The sequence below is a fragment of the Mastacembelus armatus genome, chromosome 19, assembly GCF_900324485.2.
Source record: "Mastacembelus armatus chromosome 19, fMasArm1.2, whole genome shotgun sequence".
In the NCBI taxonomy this organism is placed as follows: domain Eukaryota; kingdom Metazoa; phylum Chordata; class Actinopteri; order Synbranchiformes; family Mastacembelidae; genus Mastacembelus; species Mastacembelus armatus.
In genome coordinates, this window is record NC_046651.1 from 10,740,420 (window position 1) to 10,757,776 (window position 17,357).

The window sequence follows — 17,357 nt, forward strand, 5'->3', positions numbered from 1 at the left end:
TTACAGTCCATCTGTATTCCTGCGTTAATGTCGTCTGTTTCTCATCCATTGTGCGTGTTTCCTGAGCTGCTATTCGTCCTGTGTGCTATATTTGACTCTGACATCATTATTATGGGCTGACTGGGAGGATCTGTGCGCACTGCCCTTTAAGATGCGTCTGTCATCGCTCCGTTAATGGAAAGTCATTGGGGCTGTTTTCTGCGGCGCAGATCTGTTCCAGCAGGCCTGAGGAAGAAGAAGAAGAAGAAGAAGAAGGGGGGGAGAAAAATACTGTAGCACATTTTGTGTCGGCCGAAAATCCGAGGAAGGAAGGGGAGAGGACAGGCTGCGCCGAGGGAGACGGAAATGCGAGGGGGTGTCCAAAGAGGAAACCCTATCCCTTTAAGAGCAAGTGGGACATAGCGGTGCGAGAAAAGGAGAGGAGGGGGAGAAGAAAGAGGAATTAAAAAAGAAAAGGAAGAAAGAGACAGGGAGGGAGGAGGGAGAGCGGGCGATAAAAAAAGAAAGATGACATCCTCGCAGCTGAGCGGCCGAGGTGGAGCGATAGGCTGCGGCCCGGCGAGAGCGCAGCCAGCCGGGGTCAGGGCTTGAATCCAACAGCGAGGCTTCGACAAACACCCGATTGGCCTATCGGTGGAAATCGGAAAAATAGATTCATAAATTAAAAACAAAGCATGACCTGCTGTGCTACCAGATACGTGTGTTATAACCCATATTCGATCTCTTGCGTAAAAATGCATTTATTTCCCGTAGAGTGGTTAATGTTTGTTGCTAAAGTGTGATAGTGCTATATGCGATTTTTAAAAAAAAATTATTTTGAAAGCACTTTTGTTGTGTGATGTTGCGTTTTAGTGAGATCAGTGCTGAGTGAATTAAAGTTAGAAACCAAAGTCAGAGAGAAACAGGCCGTTGTTGGTCCAGGCCTGCTCCACTCCAGCCTGCGTACGGCAGCCTGCGTTAGTCAACAGCTGCGTGCATTTTCATTTACAGCATTAGGCTACCTCAATGAGAAAGGCATATCTTTGCAGGCGGCTTTATTCGCGTTTTTCAACAGAGTCCAGACGCTCGTCGCTTCCGCTGCAGCACAGACGACTCTTGGCCATGCAAAGGCTGCTCTCACCCATCTCAACCAGGAGCTGACTTTATTATCTCCATCGCTGTGGCGCAAAATGGATGCTTCTTGGAGCAATTTTCTCTTCCAGGTAGGCTTGTTGAGCAGGCATCACTGGCCTCCTTTTCTGTTTCTTACTTTACTGCGCGCATTTTTTTTTTCTCTCTCTCTCACGCAGCCTCACAAAATGCGTGTCCGGCTGCCCACACATCTTGTGTTACTTCTTGTGGCACCTCAAGATAATGCTGTGACTTGTGTTTACATTTGGTGATGGCCTTCTACTTGCTTCTCCAGAATACTCCCACCCAAAACCAAGTGGAGGGGAGCCTCCAATCAGAGCTCATGCCAGTGCATACGAGTTCTCCCCAAACCCCACCCACAGAGCAAATAGCACAGCCTCCTTCTACTGTGGACACTACCGCTCTCAGTGAGGAGCCCCTGCCTGGTGAGGGACACTGCACTCTGCACCTGTGGAGCAATGAGTAAAGAAATATAGCAGCTCAGTCTAACCTGCATGATCCAGGTGATAAATATCCAGTGAACTTTATTGTGGTGATTTGCAGATGAAAGGGCACATTCAGGCAAAGCAGAGGCCAGCAATGCTTTAAATCATATAAGCAGATGATGAATACCTAAGTGTGACTTTTAATCACTGCTGAATATTTAATATACAAATATAATCAGTACTGATTTTATAATTCTGAAATATTTTACTTTGACAACCATCTGTCTGAGCTGTGAATTTCCTTCTTTGGTAATGTTCAGTAGTTTCCTTTAGGTGGCCAGTATTCAAAAACCATGTTCACATTTCTTTCATTGAATCTGAGAAAATCTGCTTTCTCAGATTGTATTGTTCAAAATCAATGAGCAAATAAACACCCAGGACACATTATTCAAACACATAGTGTTTCTAAATGTTTAAGAAGTCATCAAATTATCAGTCCTTTATTTTACAACTTCCAATGAAGAGTAAACAGAATATGCTAATAATATTATTATTATTATTATTATTATTTTTATTTTTAGTGTTATCTGAATATCCTGATTTTGATTGATTGATTTTACATCAACTGAAGTGAATCAAGGTTGTTGTCTATTTCACTACAGTGTATATGGAGCTTTCAACTTTAAATTACTATGACAAGTTGGACTGAAAAGCAGATGTTTTACAGACATTCACTCACCTAATTGTTGCATATGTCAGTCAACATTTATTTACACATTATAATCCCTGGACACTGCGACTTATAACTGGTTTAAAAATACAAAATCAGCCCTTTACATGTTAACAGATGTCTTTCTCTCTTTCCTCTCCGCCTCCCTCTGGTCCAGTGAAGCCAGTGTCTCGGCCGGCCCGTGTGCCCCACATCTGTGCCATCTGCAACAAGCAGTTTAAGAACAACTACAACCTACGGCGGCACCAGTCGGTCCACACTGGGGTACGCATGAAGGACAGGGCCAGAGAGCAGGCGGAGGGGGCAAAGGAGGGAGCAGCCGGCCAGGTGGCGGTGGTGGCCCCGTCGGTGATGGCGGTTGGGGCCGGAGGGAGGGCGGAGAGGCCCACTGTTCCCCTCTCCCTGCTACACCTCTCCGCGCCTCCTCCTCTCGCCCCTCCCGGCGTGCTAGCGGGTGCTCAGCAGCCTCCCCTGGGTAGTCAGGATGGTGAAGGGGTTGCCATGCCAAACGTAATGGCCAGTGTTAACCCCCATGCTCCGCCTCCTGCTGCTGTCGTCATGGCCACAGGGGCGACAGTACAGGTGGGTCAGGGCCTTATGGAGATGGCCGTCATCGACCCCAGACCTTCAAGCATGTTGTTTCTTAAGCTGCCTGGCCACATGGATAGTTAAGCCATCTTCTTCTACTGTTTCGGTGTCTGTGTCACCTGCTAGGCATACTATTTTTAATTCAACTCTCCTGTGTGTTGCTAAATGTCCATGTACAGTAATCACCTCTGGGACCAGTAAATTCTACCCCAGCGTTTGGCATTGGTCCCCAGTTTGAGAAACACTGTGCTAGAAGCCCCTTACGCTCCCCTGCATGTTCTCTGTAACACAAACAGTACGAAAACAGACAAAGACTTAAAAGTTCAGCAAAATGGAAATTAGCTATTGGAAATGTTTGCATGGCTTTAACAAAAAATATAAAAATGTAAAACTGAATGTATATTTTTGTGTATTTAACAGTGATTCTCTGCAGAAAATACTTCCCATCTAAACTCTGTAGTCTGTTTATCTGCTTGTCGGTTTCACCTCAGAGACCCACAAATCCCAACCCAAACCCGGTGAGGAAGAACCATGCCTGCGAGACGTGCGGCAAGGCTTTCCGTGACGTTTACCATCTCAACCGCCACCGCCTGTCTCACTCTGATGAGAAGCCGTTCTCCTGTCCCATCTGCCAGCAGCGCTTCAAGAGGAAGGACCGCATGAGCCACCACGTGCGTTCCCACCAGGGGGGTGTGGAAAAACCCTACGTCTGCCCCCACTGTGGCAAAGCTTTCTCCAGGTGATACTACGGAAAGGTTTAAGCTATCAAAATATCTTGTCAAGTATCAATATGTGCTCCAACACTGTCTGAGAACTCTAGATCCTAAACATCTCAAAGATACAAAGCATAATTACAGAAATGTTGCACAATTAGGGTGCTAAAGCTAATGGTGCATGAGACTATAGGTGTAAATATTATATGCTGGACGAGGAGAGGTTATGCATCAATTCTGCAAAACAAGCATGTATTCTCTGTGTCTGATGGCTGACAAGGACAACATTACATCATGGGGGAGTGTGTTTCTTCATGTTGCATGGAAATAGTCAGTTTAAAGTGATCATATACAAAACAACTAGTGATTGCTGATAGTATATACTAATAGATAAAGGAGTGATGATAATGCAGTACATGCGTTAAATTCCATAGATATGTCAGAGCAGTTTTCTGAGGAGTCTGAACAGCAGATAGTAGTTGATAAAGGGGCCCATTTAAACCATAAGAGACCTGAGACTTGGCTTGTATTGTAACTCAGAGACTCGAGACTTGAATTGGACTTACAAAACATGACTTGTGAGCATCTCTGTCCAAAGGTAACAAACTCCTTCTTCTTTCCCAAGGCCTGACCATCTCAACAGTCACGTCAGACAGGTGCACTCCTCGGAACGACCCTTCAAATGCCCAGTATGTCTTGTTTGCCTTGTGTTATATGCTCACCTAGAAGCCGTTGACATCTGTTTTTTTTTTTTAGTCCATTTAAGGTAACAATAGCTATGTTTATGTGCATGCAATGTACCAGACGGCTCAAAGTTAATGGCTTGTACATTAAAGCACTAGAGTACTTGTCTCTCTTCACCTGCTTCATACAAAACCCACTGACATGGGAAAATGAACACTGAGGATATTACCATGGAAACAGATTTGGATAAAGTGCATGTCTTTTTTAGGAAGAGAATATGCAGCAGATATATTACTGTAATTGCACTGTTTGTCATGTTTCCTTACAGCAGGTCAAAGCCTGATATTTACATGACAAACGTACATATATGAGGTTGTTTTCCACAAAGAATTGGGTTTTAATAGATTTAATGGCTGTATGATGCAAAACTGAAAATTATGGAAATCTGTCACATAATGGTTGGACTTGCCCTTTAACACATGCAGGCTTTCCAAACTGTAAAAGTTAAGGGTTAAAAGGACAAACATGTGCACAGGATCAACTCAACTCACTTTATTTATGTAGCACATTTCCAGTTTCTCCGTCGCTCATAGATTCTTTTTTTCAGACCTGTGAGTCCAGCTTTGCCACGAAGGATCGTTTGCGTGCGCATATGATTCGCCATGAGGAGAAGGTCCCATGCCATATCTGTGGGAAGCTCCTCTCTGCTGCTTACATCACAGATCACATGAGGGTACACAACCAGTCGCAGCACCATGCCTGCCATCTCTGTAACCGCAGTAAGTTATGATGCTTTGATCGTCAATATTTTTTAAACCCACAGCAAAGCATAGAGCTGTTCTCTTTAGCTCTATGAGACATTGCATGTGTTTGTCAGCTGAATGATTTGGGTTTTTTTTTTTCAGCCTGATCTCAGAGAAAAGGCTCTGGCAATGAAATCTATATCTCTCGCTGAAATAACCCCTGGCTCTCCTGTCCTTTATCAGGCTTCACCACACTCACATACCTTCGCGTTCATGCCCAGAAGCACCACGGCCAGGAGTGGAAAGACAGTCCAGGTGGATTTGGCGGCACATCCTCTGGTGGAGTACTTGTCTGTCACTTGTGTGGCGTCCACTGCAAGACCCCCACACAACTCCAGGGGCACATGGGCACCCACAGCAACAACCAGGGTGCCCCAAGCCCCGTCACCTCCAATGTGGCTGCCAGCAGCTCTGTCTCCCTTAGCAACATGGTGACAGCGCCCACTGTGTATGTCACTGGTAACACGGTGGTGGACCTGCTCGTCACAGACTGCTCTAGCATTGCAGCACCGCAGCCCCACAGTTAGCAGTCGAGAGCTCAGCAATAGTAACCTCGGTAACTTAGCAGAGGGCAGAGGACACTAGAGAAAGCTGGAGTTACTCATAGATGCTGATCCAGTTTCGGTTTTATCACGTCTCCAAGGCAAAGCTAAGATTAAGGGTGGAGGAGATTATCACCAGGAAGGATACATTGACACTAACGACAAACATGGATATGTCGTACAAATAATCCTGATGCATCCTCCCATGCATTTAAGACTCCAGTGAAAATGTGGTACTGTGAGCATCTACTGTATTACCCCCCCCCCCCCCCCCCCCCCCCGCTCTTTTTACTCTCTCTCCCTGTCCCTCCCTCCCCCTTCTTCAACCCTGGCATTGGCTGCTCTCTGCAAGTGCACCACGTACTGTAAATCTCACACCAGCTCTGATCTTACCTCCATTTTGCAGCTCACTAAGAATCCAAATGGCTTGCATTAAAAAAAAGAAAAGCAGAAAATATAACAAACACATTAGAAGGGAAGTTGTGTGTTTGGGTGTGTGCAGGTCCGAGCTCTTCCGGCATATTTGTTCACATAACTAAGATGCTGGTAATGCTAGTTAGTTAAGTCTCTAGAGAGTCGTTTAAAGATCAGGACACAAGACCGTACATTGTTGTGGCCAATGTGTAACTGTGGGATGTACTTGTTCATTCGTTTGTTAAAGGTACACAGGTAAGAATAGAGTTGTGTTCAGGAGTGTCAAGCACCTTAAATTGTTGTTTGATTCAGCGAGGATCAATGTGGGTTTGAGATTTCTTGGATTTTCTTGCTCTGAGTTTTCCTCTGGGTTTTTGACATGAAACACACACACACACACACACACACAACCATAAATGCTAATCAGCACTCGCTTCTGACATGGCGATTCTTGCACCAGAGAACTACCTTTTGCATGAAAACAAACTTTCTCAGTCATGCTTATTATTAGGGAGCTGTCACGACAAAAGAAACTTTTAGCAGTTCCACTAAAATTAGTTGGCTGTAAACAATATTTATAAAAGTGTTGATTTCATTCAGAAATTTTTACCATTGTTTGCCATCCATTTGATTGTAACTGTCATTGCCATAGTCCTATGTTTTCTCTATGTAATGAGTGAAACTTATGCATTAGATTTAGTCATTTAACTGTATAGCACATAACGAACACCGGTTGTCATCATTTTTACACTAATCATGTAAAGAATCGTATCTCATCTGTTGGTAATTTTTGGTTGAGTTATATTGTGAGTAATGTGTGAGAAAAGGCTTATAAAGTTATAAGTCGAGCAAAGAAGTTCAATGGGAGTTTGACAACACCACTTGGTATGCTGTAAACAAATCTTGGTTTTGTATGTTTTTAGTTTTGTGTTAATATGTTACCTTGAAATTTGTAGCTGATTCTTTTTCTCTTCTTTTCTTTGTTTGGCAACGTGTTCTTCCTGTTGAGAAAAATAGTGATTTATCAACAAAAAAAATTTAATTTTAGGTTTTCTCCATTACACTAAGAAAAAAAAATAATACCTCTACTCTAGAATTCTGTACAGCTCTTGTGATACATCTTAATGCCTTATCGTACTCAACTGCATTTTAATTCTTTTATGATGAAATATTTCAAATCTTAGTCATGGATTCATTAAGAATATTAATGGGATGTATTTATATTTATATTTTTATATTTCTCAACAGTATGCATGTCTAAAAGGTTGTTAGAGCAAAAGAAAAAAAATCAATGATGCTTACTACAGTCATAAATCTTATGTTATTTTGTAGATGAAGTAGAGATCATGTTATTATTTTGTAATTTGGACAATTTAAAGTAAAAAGAGTAAAGAGGCATTTATTTGTGTGCTGGTCTGTTCATCACTTTCATACAGCTTCTTAAATGCACTTCTGTGACTCCAGTGACTGGTATGGGCCTCAGTTCACGCTGTATGTAGTGTTGACCAGTCACATGCTCAGGCTGCGTGTTATGATTCTTTTGAGCGAGTCAGGATTTGTTACATGTATTAATGCAGGATGCATCATGAATTACTTTAGCTCATTATTAAGAAATTACCAAGTCACTAGGGGTTAATGTGATTAATATTTAATGATTAACTCAGTTATTTCATGCATTCATTTATAGCCTGTGCCACCAAACCAGCTGGAATAAAGTTATATAGAAAAGAGCATTTGTGCAATTTATCAGACAGAGAAAGCTGATGCACATAGAAGTAGGAAGTAGTTCATATGAAACTAGTATTAAGATGGAAATATCTACAGTGTCAAGTTAGGTCGCAAAGCCACAATTACATGGCTGGATAAACTCTTGATGTGTGCCTTAAACCCTGATTGGTCAGCTCGCACCTGCAAAATTAATTTGGTCTGGGGCTTTGTGTGTTTAACTAAGACTTAAAAAATAAAACTCGAGCCACACCCTAATCTGGGAATGGGACACAGACTGTTGCGTCAATATTTGCAGTTTGATAGCAGATAACAATATTTTAGATAACAAATATCACTATCAGCTTTTTAAGGACGTTTATCACGTACATGGATTTCAAACACCATTTTTTCTCTAAGGCGCCATGAAACTAAAAATGATTGTATAGAGTGACTGTAAGTTGTTTATTAATTGCATATTAAATGATAACACATCACATAAACTCGCAGTAATGTGATCATGTCTTAATGTGTTACTCGTGGGGGATTTAGTGATTATTTCTACACAGCTCAGCAAAGTTTAATAGATATCAGCCTTAAATTATGAGGGAACAGGCTTTTTTGTAGATATAAAAAAAAGCTCTTGTCAATGCATATTGTAAATGTATTAATCACACACTCATTCAAGAAATGTATGATAGAGGAAACTTAATATAAGGGATTCAATTCTCTCACTGTTTATTCACAAAGTTGTTATCTTGCTCATGGTCATGCACATTTATCCATAGATTGTTGTGGGAAAGAAAAAGAAAACCATTTTAGGTAAACTAGGCAAGTTCATTCTAACCACCTCATGTTTTTATTTTCTTTTACAGATTTGTCCAGTTCAGGTTAAGAAGCTGCACTGATTTTAATCTACAAGCTTCCAAACATGCCAGGATTTGTAATGGGGCAAAATATCAGAACCATGATGAGCCACCAAAACATAATAATCATCTCTGACAATGTGCTGCTAAGGAATGACAGATGATTACTTTATTTGCACATGCTGAGTAACCTGTCAGAGATCAATACAAGCACAAACTGCATTAATGGCTAAGCAGATTTCAGGCAGATTTACAATGATTTTCGGATTTTTAAAGGCTCAGTCCTTTGATTTGCATGTGCACTACTGGATCTTTAAGGTGACAGAGTGGATCGTGCAAACTGCATTCAGCGTTTCCCAGCATGGGAAACAAGAAAACCCAATTTACAAAATGCAGTGCAGTGACGTGCATATTTCTCGTCATGACATGAGCTGCTGCCTGGACCTGTAGGACCGAGCTGGCGCAGCAGTCAGTCCACAGTGTTGAGTCAACGTTGCATCTGCGAGACGGAGATGACATAGCGCCCAGCTATCGTTACCTGGATCATATCGTGTCATCGTTTTTTCGTGATTTAATTAGCCGCCTGCTAAAGCTAGTCGCCGATGCTCTTAGTGAGCTGCCCCCTCACTGGTCTCAGTCCAAGTCGCGTTAGTTCGCTGCCCTCCAGACATTGAAGCGGCCACATAAACATGCGGATCATCGAGGCGGAGACCCCCGGGACATCTCTAATGTTAAACGCTTTCTGCAGGACACGAGTGTCGACCGGCCGCTGACTGGACTCTGCAGAGTTTCTGTGTAAATGAACGTTTTTCCATTTATTTCAAACATGTGCAAACTCAGTGAGCCGTCTGTGGCATTCACGGGGCTGTTAGCTTAGCGGCTAACTACTGCTACAAACAAATAACAAGCTAACAAAACAGTTTGACGTCGGTGTGGGGTTGTCGTGCATGTGTGGCAAAACCCGGAGAGTGACACCTAAGGTTATTGGGTGTCGTTTTTTGTGTGCCACCATCTTGTTAAATGTTATGTGAATTTGGTCAAAACGAAAATGTTGCTAAGCTAAAGCTAGCTAGCTAACGCTACGTTTCGGGGAGATGCTAACGGTCATTGTTAGCAGGTGATTCATGCTCACCGAGGCGAGGGGTGCTATTTATTGTCAGCAATATCGTGCATGTTCAGCAAACACGCATGCTGCTTGACCCAGTTTTTCCTTCTGCCAACTTGACAAACCGGTGAATTTGCATTACCTGTAGCTATCTGCTGGTATCGGCTGCTTAACTAGCTGGTGTGTTTGACGGAAAGCGTGCACAATAGCTAAGTTAGCGTTAATTGGACACGTGTGCTCTCGGACTCGGTGTTGAACAAATTAGCCAGAGCTGCTTGAGCTAACGTGACATTAACAGTTTTTGTAGGTCAGTTATGTCAACCTGCAGTCAGGCTCATTGCGCTTATTCGGCTAGCCCTCTTTGTGCCAAACCTTGGCCAGGAAACTGATTCCCTTTCCAGACAGGTGACATGAGCTGATGATGTTGCCAGGAACTATGAGCACCTGCAGCCCATGACTATGTCGATATTTTCGATTTCACGATTTTAAAATAGCGCATTGCGTATTTTGCTAATGGACTTCAACTTTCTAATGAGTCAGCTAGTCTAGTGTAAGCAAACTGCAAAACCGCATGGACGCACAACATGGTTGCAGTAGGAATAAATGGGGACACGAATGACGATTTCAGTCATCAGATGCACAGACACAAAAATGTTTTATGTATGATATTATGCTCCTGAACGCTGTAATGTATCCCTGCGTTTTGTCCCATGCCCGGTCCTGTATGCTTGTCCTCCAAATTTCTCATGTAAGGAAATAAATAAAGGAAGATAAATGTCATGTTTGAGCTGGAATGATTATTAATAGGTCGTGTCTCAATATATTACTATTTGAGGCATTTTTTTAACCACCATGTTTTTAGGAGTGTAGTTTTATAATAAGGGATGGGCCCTACCTGACTTCAGCTGCTCTGTGCTGGACCAGTAGGCCTATGCTCAGCAGGTCAAACACAACTTTGTCATCTTTCGTCTTTATTGTGGATTTAGTTTGGACTATGACTGAATAATAAAACTGAATGAAATAAAGTTTGACTTATAAAATCAGAATTTAGTTTTGCTCATAGCTGAAACCACGAAGCTTACAAACAGCATATGAAAACTAATATAGGCTTGGTCATTTTGAAGTGGTAGTCCCTGTGTCAGTAGTGCTGACAGTGATGTTATGGAAGTTTCCAATTTTTCATGTTGAAGTTTTTTGGATTTTATTTCTTTGAAAAAAAAGTCTGTTGGATATGTTCAGTTTTTTTTTTTTTTTTTTTCTGCCTTTTAGACTTTGTAATATTTGTGTCCATCAGCTGTCTGCTTCTGTCAGTTTTCTTCCTTCAGCTTTTTGTTGAATCATTTACCCAATTACCTTCTGTGTTTTCTGTCACTGTTTTCTGTTTTCTCTGTCCTGTCCTCTTTTTCTTCTTCTTTTATTCAGTCTGAATATATTAAACACCTGTTTTTAAATAAATCTGACTGCATCTACTTCACAGACTTAAAGTATTAATTACAGTAGTTGAGTTTTATTACAGTGGTTGGAAGAGATGTATGCTGTGGAGGCAATGCTACTTTGAATTTAACTATCGTTTTTGTAATGGTGTAAAGTTTAGGCTTAAACCTGCTTTAAAAACTCAACTACCAAGCAGCTCCTGAAGTGTTTACTGTCTGCCTGCTAACTTCAGCATGAAGTTTGCATATCAGTCTAGTGTAACATAAGTGGATGGTAGATTTATACCTGTCTAACATGATATAATGATACTGACATTGGGATGAAATGTCTGAGTGGAAAATGAAACAAGCATCCCTAGAATTTGTAGAAGCCCAGTTGTTACACAGGAATTGATCTCACGGGATCAGTATTGAAAATATGCGCCAGTGGTGTTTACACTCTTTATCCCACTTCATCATTGGTGTACACATGGCTAGGCCTTCAGTAAAACTTAAACGATATATTGCCTCATATATTGGACTTTGATAATGTGCTCTGTTATCTTAGAAAGTGCAGCAAAATGCATGTGCATGGGAGTTGCCTCCAGAGAGATAAAGGTGAACAGATGCTTTACTGTTTGTTTTGTGTTTTTCAGAGAGGGCAAAGAGAGACGGATCTCAAGGACCAGATTGCCTGCTGAACTTTTTGCCTGCGTTTATGACCATGCTGACCATCCTAGCTGCTGGATCCGTGTTCTTTCCGGGTCTTTTCTTACTGTCCAAACAATGCTTGAAGAACATCCCAGCACTGAGATGGAGCGAAGGAGATGCAGTCATTGTGTCTGCCAGGTGAGACCTTCTACTTGATTTTTTTTTTTTTTTTTGTATGAATGCAATCATGTCAGGTGGGTCCTTAATACTCATGCTTCCTCACGTATGCTTTTATGACAAAATTGTCCCCACAAGGATTCAAGTCTTTAAGTGGTGCTTTTACTGCAGTGTTGTCCAACATATTTTTAAAGTAAACTTGTGCAGTTTGTTGCATGACTTCAACTGAGAGCTGCAGTATGTCATTTTTACCATTTGCTTTCAGCACTGTTGTTTTTGCATAAAACTACTTTTTCACCATCTTGCTAATGAGAAATACACTAATTGTTCTTCACTTCCATCCTCTGTTCCTAGGTTGGTGTCATCAATTCAAGCAGTCATGGCTTCTTCAGCTGGATACATCATTGCTTCCTCCTGCGAGGACATCATCGAGGACCAGTAAGTTACGAAATCTACATCATTTATTGATGCATTCTAGACATAAATGTCAGGTCATGTGTAAGAGTGTAAATCCATTTTTAGTTCAGCTATACCTGAATTTTTTTTTTCTTCTCACAACTGCCCCGAGCACTTTATCACTTTTTTTTAGATGGTTGTAAATTCAGGTGGGATGGGTTCCATTGAGATTTAGTGGCTTAAAGAGGGGACAGCTGCTCTTTATTGCAGGTCGTCTCTGACTGCACTGTGTTTTTAATAGCTCTCTCAAGTTGTGTTTGTTACCAGCAGGGAAATATGTTAGAAAAATAGTGTTCTTGCCTACAGCCAAGCTCTGTTTGAGTGAATTCTTTGCTCAGTGTTTAATATCTCTTCTTAACTTTCTGTTTTAAAAGCCAGCTTCTTTTCCACTCTACACAGGCACTGGCTGACTTGCTCTTACATCCTGTTTGCCGTTCCGTACTTCGTGTATGACATCTACGCCATGTTCATGTGCTATTGGTACAAGCTACGGGTCAAAGGGCACGAGGAAGCCTCAGCTGCACCCCAGCACATGAGCTCAGCACTGACCAGCTATCTGCGTCGCGAGTTCCTCATGGTGCTGCACCATGTTGTCATGGTCACCGTCTGTTTCCCTGTCTCTGTGGTAACTGTCACACATTGCTCTTTCTGTCAGGCTGTTATTTTGGGGAAAGTATAGTACTGCAATATCTATATGCAGCTATCGACTCCTAGGTAGTTCTTCCTCATGTTTAAAGAGATGTGTGTTTAATATTCTTAGCCAAAGTGAGACAATCTAAATGTGTGTGTGTAGTAGCTGAGGGGTGTGATTAACCTTATACTAACTAAAACAAGGTTTTAATAAGGGAGATGAACTTGAGTACTAGCTTTTCAACACTAAACATATTAGACTAGTTCTTACAGTTTGCTGTAAATATATTTTGTAAGTACATGTGAAGTAAAGTACATTGTAGTTGGTGTTACCTAGTACAAAATAATTCTTACTATGGCTCCAACTAATCATTTTTAATAAGTAGTTTACAAAACATCAGAAAACTCAGATATTCACTATAATATTAAGATAAGGAGCAGTATAAAAACAATCTCTTTTGAAAAGATGAAACCTTTATTGAATCTTTACAATTTAAAAAGATATAAAACAAGAAAAGTTATGCAAAGCTCAGTACTCACGGTGCATTTAGACTGAAAGCAGTCTAAAAACTACATTAAACATAACTGGGACACAAATGCCATCCACAAGTTTCTAGTAGAAATGATGTCTTAAAAATGACTTGAGCTAGGTATTAATTTACACAGGGGTGTTTATTGCAAATCAACCAAAAGGTACACAAAGCAATAAAGCTGTAATTACGTTCTAGACAAATAATCACCCTCCTCTTCTGTTTGCAGTTTTGGCGACAAGGAAAGGGAGATTATTTCCAAGGTGTAATGTTCATGGCTGAGCTCAGTACTCCATCTGTCTGCTTAGGAAAAATACTCATCCAGGTAAGTGTCCCTGCTCAGCCTTAAAGATGATTTAAATGTTGTTGCATCTGCATGTGTCACACTAAGGCTTTTCTGCGCTCTCTACTTCTTTTTCTCCCTTTCATTCAATGAAGAATATGTTTCCGGTCTCAGCATGCAGCTTGTTTATGACTGCCAGCTCCGGTTGGCTCTGTCTCACATGAACAGAACTGTCAGAAACATCAGTCATTAATTGGGTACACAGTTTGCTTGAATACACATTGTAGGAGCTGCATCCCGTCTGTATTTGTTTTGTGTGGGTGTGTGTACATTGTTCTAGTAGCCGGGTGACGTTTGTGTCTCCAATGCCTTCTGCTAGGCCCTCACCTAAAGCTCCCACAGCTGTTAGCCTCTGAATATAGTCCATAGTATTTCAACTGAATATTCAGCTTGTTCTTCCGTCCTTTGTCACTCAGCACCCTGCCGCTCCCATCCCTGACAACCAAGCGTGTGGCTGTTTGATAAACAGCAGCGGTCTAAAAGCTGTGGCCCTCTTATACCTATAGCATTAAAAAAACAATGAATAACAAAAAACAAAAGGCTATTTATTGATGAGCTGCCAAGTAATTCTAGGAACGGGTAAGAGGAACACTTTTAGGTAAATGCGAGCAAGCTTGTTCGCAGTGTTATCTCACTGAAGCAGGTTGACGGTTCAAGATAACATTTTAGTCATTGCTGTAGACAAATAGAGAATAAAGTACTGCTTCTCTGACACACACTGTCCCTCTGCCACCGTCCTTCTAGCAGCATGGCATACTGTTCTCTCTGTGCAGATATAACAAATAACAATATTAGAGTTAATGTTAACCATGGCAAATGGGATTAACACAGTCAACTTTCACCAAACTGTACTGCTTGCTTTTCTTTCTACCTGTCTCTCGACCTTTCTCTGTTTTTTCCACTCAGTACAAACAGCAACACACTCTGCTGCACAAAGTGAATGGGGCTCTTATGCTGATCACTTTTTTCGTCTGTCGAGTCCTCCTCTTCCCTTACCTCTACTACATCTATGGAAGGTATGTCTTTCTTTCCGTCTGTTTTCTCATGTTCTGCTATCTCGCTGAGCTGGGGTCAGATGTTTGCACAGCCATACAATCTCTGTGCTATGGATTATGTAAAAAAGATTCCGAACATGTGTTTACAAGCACACAATCCTTTATGTATCCAGGTACGCGTCCATTCCCTTCCACATGGTTCCCTTCTCGGTGCCCTGGCACTGTAACCTCGGTGCTGCTCTGCTCATGGCCCCCCAGCTCTATTGGTTCTCCCTAATTTGCAGGGGAGCCCTGCGGTTATTCACGGGCTCCTCCCGCTCTCAGCGACCGTGCGTGACCACAGCCGCACCAAAGGAGCACCAGACGGATGGTAACACCCTGCCCCAGCCCGCCAACGGCTACAGCACGCGTTTCACAGAGCCTGAGCTAACCACTCACTGAGAAAGGTGGAGGGGAGGTTGGGGAGGGAAGGAAGGCTAATGTACCAATGATAAAGGTAAAGGAAAGAAAGCTGTGAGGAAAAAGGTGAGACTTGAAACAAGTAGCAATATGAAGAAAGCTACAGACAACGGCCTCAAAAAGCGCCGAAGTCTTTGTGGCCAGCAGTCAAACTTCTACAGCTCAGTGATTTGATTGCTGGCCTTTAAGCACTTCAGCTTCAGTTTGTAGGAAATAAACAGAGTGTTGGTGCACTTAGATTTTAAAGATGTCATCAGGCACTGTGACAGATAGGAACATGCACTGACCTGAGAGGAATTTGCCTGGATGTATAGCAAGCATAGGTGGCTGTTTCCCTCGTGTAGATCAAAATCAGTCCTCTCTGCCTCACAGCACAGGAAGAGCAGGAAAATAGGAATGTATTATATTGTATGTTAGTACATTTGCTGTAGATCGAAGGCCTGTTTCAGTTTAGTAACGAAGAGGACCTTCAAAAAAGAAGAAATTCCCGGCTAAGCAGTATTTTGACTTGTTAGTGTTTATTATCTGTATCCTCTATGTAGTCACTGTCATTCTAACAAATGTAACCAACCTACAGACTGACTCATCTTTAGAAGGGAGATACTCTTATAAGACTGTATTCTGCTGCCTTATCCCTTTTCCCCCATTCTTTGCAATTTATTTATGTTATTTATTTTTTATCCTTTTAAGAGAAGGAAGAGGTTTTCCTCAGAAAAATGTGACCGCTGTACATAGCCAATGTAAAATTGTCCTTATTTCCGTATTAGGGTCAATGTTGATCTTTTTTTTTTTTTTTTTTTTTAACCTTTGTCTCATTTCCACATCTGTTGTTTCTACAGATGTTTTTTAATAACACCATTTCAGCATTAAAACAAAACATTTCACAGTTTTCCAGCGTAGTGTACACAGGCTCCCCTAAAATGTTTTGTCAGTGCTTCTTGTTTCAGTGTTATTACTTCATTCCATTTACTGATATCACAGTGTTTTTTAGTTATATAAGGTAGTGATGCACAGTAGCAGTCACTTTAAACTGAATTTAGACACTATTTTATTTTGCTGCTCATGCAAAGCTCAGTTTCCATCCGATTGACTGAATATTAAACCAAGGGATCACTGAGATTTAAGTACTGTGGACTACATTTGATATGGGAACTTGTAAAGCTACAGTGTGAAGAGAAAGAAAAGTGAAAATTAATGGAGGGAAGCACTTTCTTGTGATTGACATGCAGCACATTTGTCTATGGCAACTTATTTTGATGTCGCTCATTTGATTTAAACGTCAATGATGTCCACTTATTGTTTTAACATTGTATGAATTGCTCCGACCATTGAGCTGTTTATTTGAGCCACTGGTTCCATGAACCTACTATGAACAAACTGGCTTGTATTTTATTTTACGTATGCAGCTACACTGCCCTGGATATGGGTCAAGAAAAAAAAATTGAAGTTCAGAAATCCTCAAGATAGGACCACATGCACCAAAACATCTGGACAACTGTGAGCATGTTGAACACAGAATATCCATTCCCCTGTTCCATGAGTTCATAAGGTACTGCTTCTTGACAATACTAAAACATTTCAACTGATGTACTGTATATTTCACAAAATGCTTGTTATTTATTTGTAAGTATTTATTTATTTATTTGGTTTGTGGATTTGAATGCATATTTATGCATACGTATTATACTCTATGCTACTGAGCCTTATGTGAAGGCTGTATTGTTACTCAAACCTAGCTAAAATATACTTCTCTGTCCTGAGCCTGCCTTGAGTCTTTTTTTGTTTTAGTTTTGTCAGTGTTAATATTTTATCAAATGCCATTTTTCAAGTCATATACCTGGTTTGTTATAAGGTAACAGTGAACCACCACAGGGTATCAGGATCTGTGAATTTACCCAATAATTTTATCATCTATCACATTTTGCCTTTTAGGAAGTGGACTGATCTTCGCATAAATGTCATGCTGTCCTGCTCTAGACTCAAAAAGTCTTAATTTGTG

General features: G+C 41.3%; 2 protein-coding genes across 2 annotated transcripts; both read left to right on the plus strand.

Moving 5' to 3' along the window:
- Positions 1-127: 127 nt before the first annotated feature.
- Positions 128-7,428, plus strand: mazb (MYC-associated zinc finger protein b (purine-binding transcription factor)). The gene is made up of 7 exons (XM_026315992.2): positions 128-1,202; positions 1,406-1,556; positions 2,444-2,868; positions 3,366-3,613; positions 4,213-4,276; positions 4,879-5,050; positions 5,258-7,428. Exons 1-7 carry the CDS (start codon positions 1,170-1,172, stop codon positions 5,599-5,601), a joined length of 1,437 nt encoding a protein of 478 aa, XP_026171777.1. The 5' UTR covers positions 128-1,169; the 3' UTR covers positions 5,602-7,428.
- Positions 7,429-9,050: 1,622 nt separating this feature from the next.
- tlcd3bb (TLC domain containing 3Bb) lies at positions 9,051-17,118 on the plus strand. The gene is made up of 7 exons (XM_026316001.1): positions 9,051-9,395; positions 11,774-11,966; positions 12,300-12,383; positions 12,801-13,026; positions 13,791-13,886; positions 14,811-14,920; positions 15,073-17,118. Exons 2-7 carry the CDS (start codon positions 11,836-11,838, stop codon positions 15,338-15,340), a joined length of 915 nt encoding a protein of 304 aa, XP_026171786.1. The 5' UTR covers positions 9,051-9,395; positions 11,774-11,835; the 3' UTR covers positions 15,341-17,118.
- Positions 17,119-17,357: the final 239 nt, after the last annotated feature.

Bases quoted from the DNA above. Each gene is read 5' to 3' on its own strand.
- mazb (XM_026315992.2), top strand. From the start codon at position 1,170: ATGGATGCTTCTTGGAGCAATTTTCTCTTCCAG. The intron at 3,614-4,212 runs GTGATACTACGG...TTCTTTCCCAAG, and splicing joins TGTGGCAAAGCTTTCTCCAG to GCCTGACCATCTCAACAGTC. The intron at 5,051-5,257 runs GTAAGTTATGAT...GTCCTTTATCAG, and splicing joins CTGCCATCTCTGTAACCGCA to GCTTCACCACACTCACATAC.
- tlcd3bb (XM_026316001.1), top strand. From the start codon at position 11,836: ATGACCATGCTGACCATCCTAGCTGCTGGATCCGTGTTCTTTCCGGGT. The intron at 12,384-12,800 runs GTAAGTTACGAA...CACTCTACACAG, and splicing joins GAGGACATCATCGAGGACCA to GCACTGGCTGACTTGCTCTT. The intron at 14,921-15,072 runs GTATGTCTTTCT...TTATGTATCCAG, and splicing joins CTCTACTACATCTATGGAAG to GTACGCGTCCATTCCCTTCC.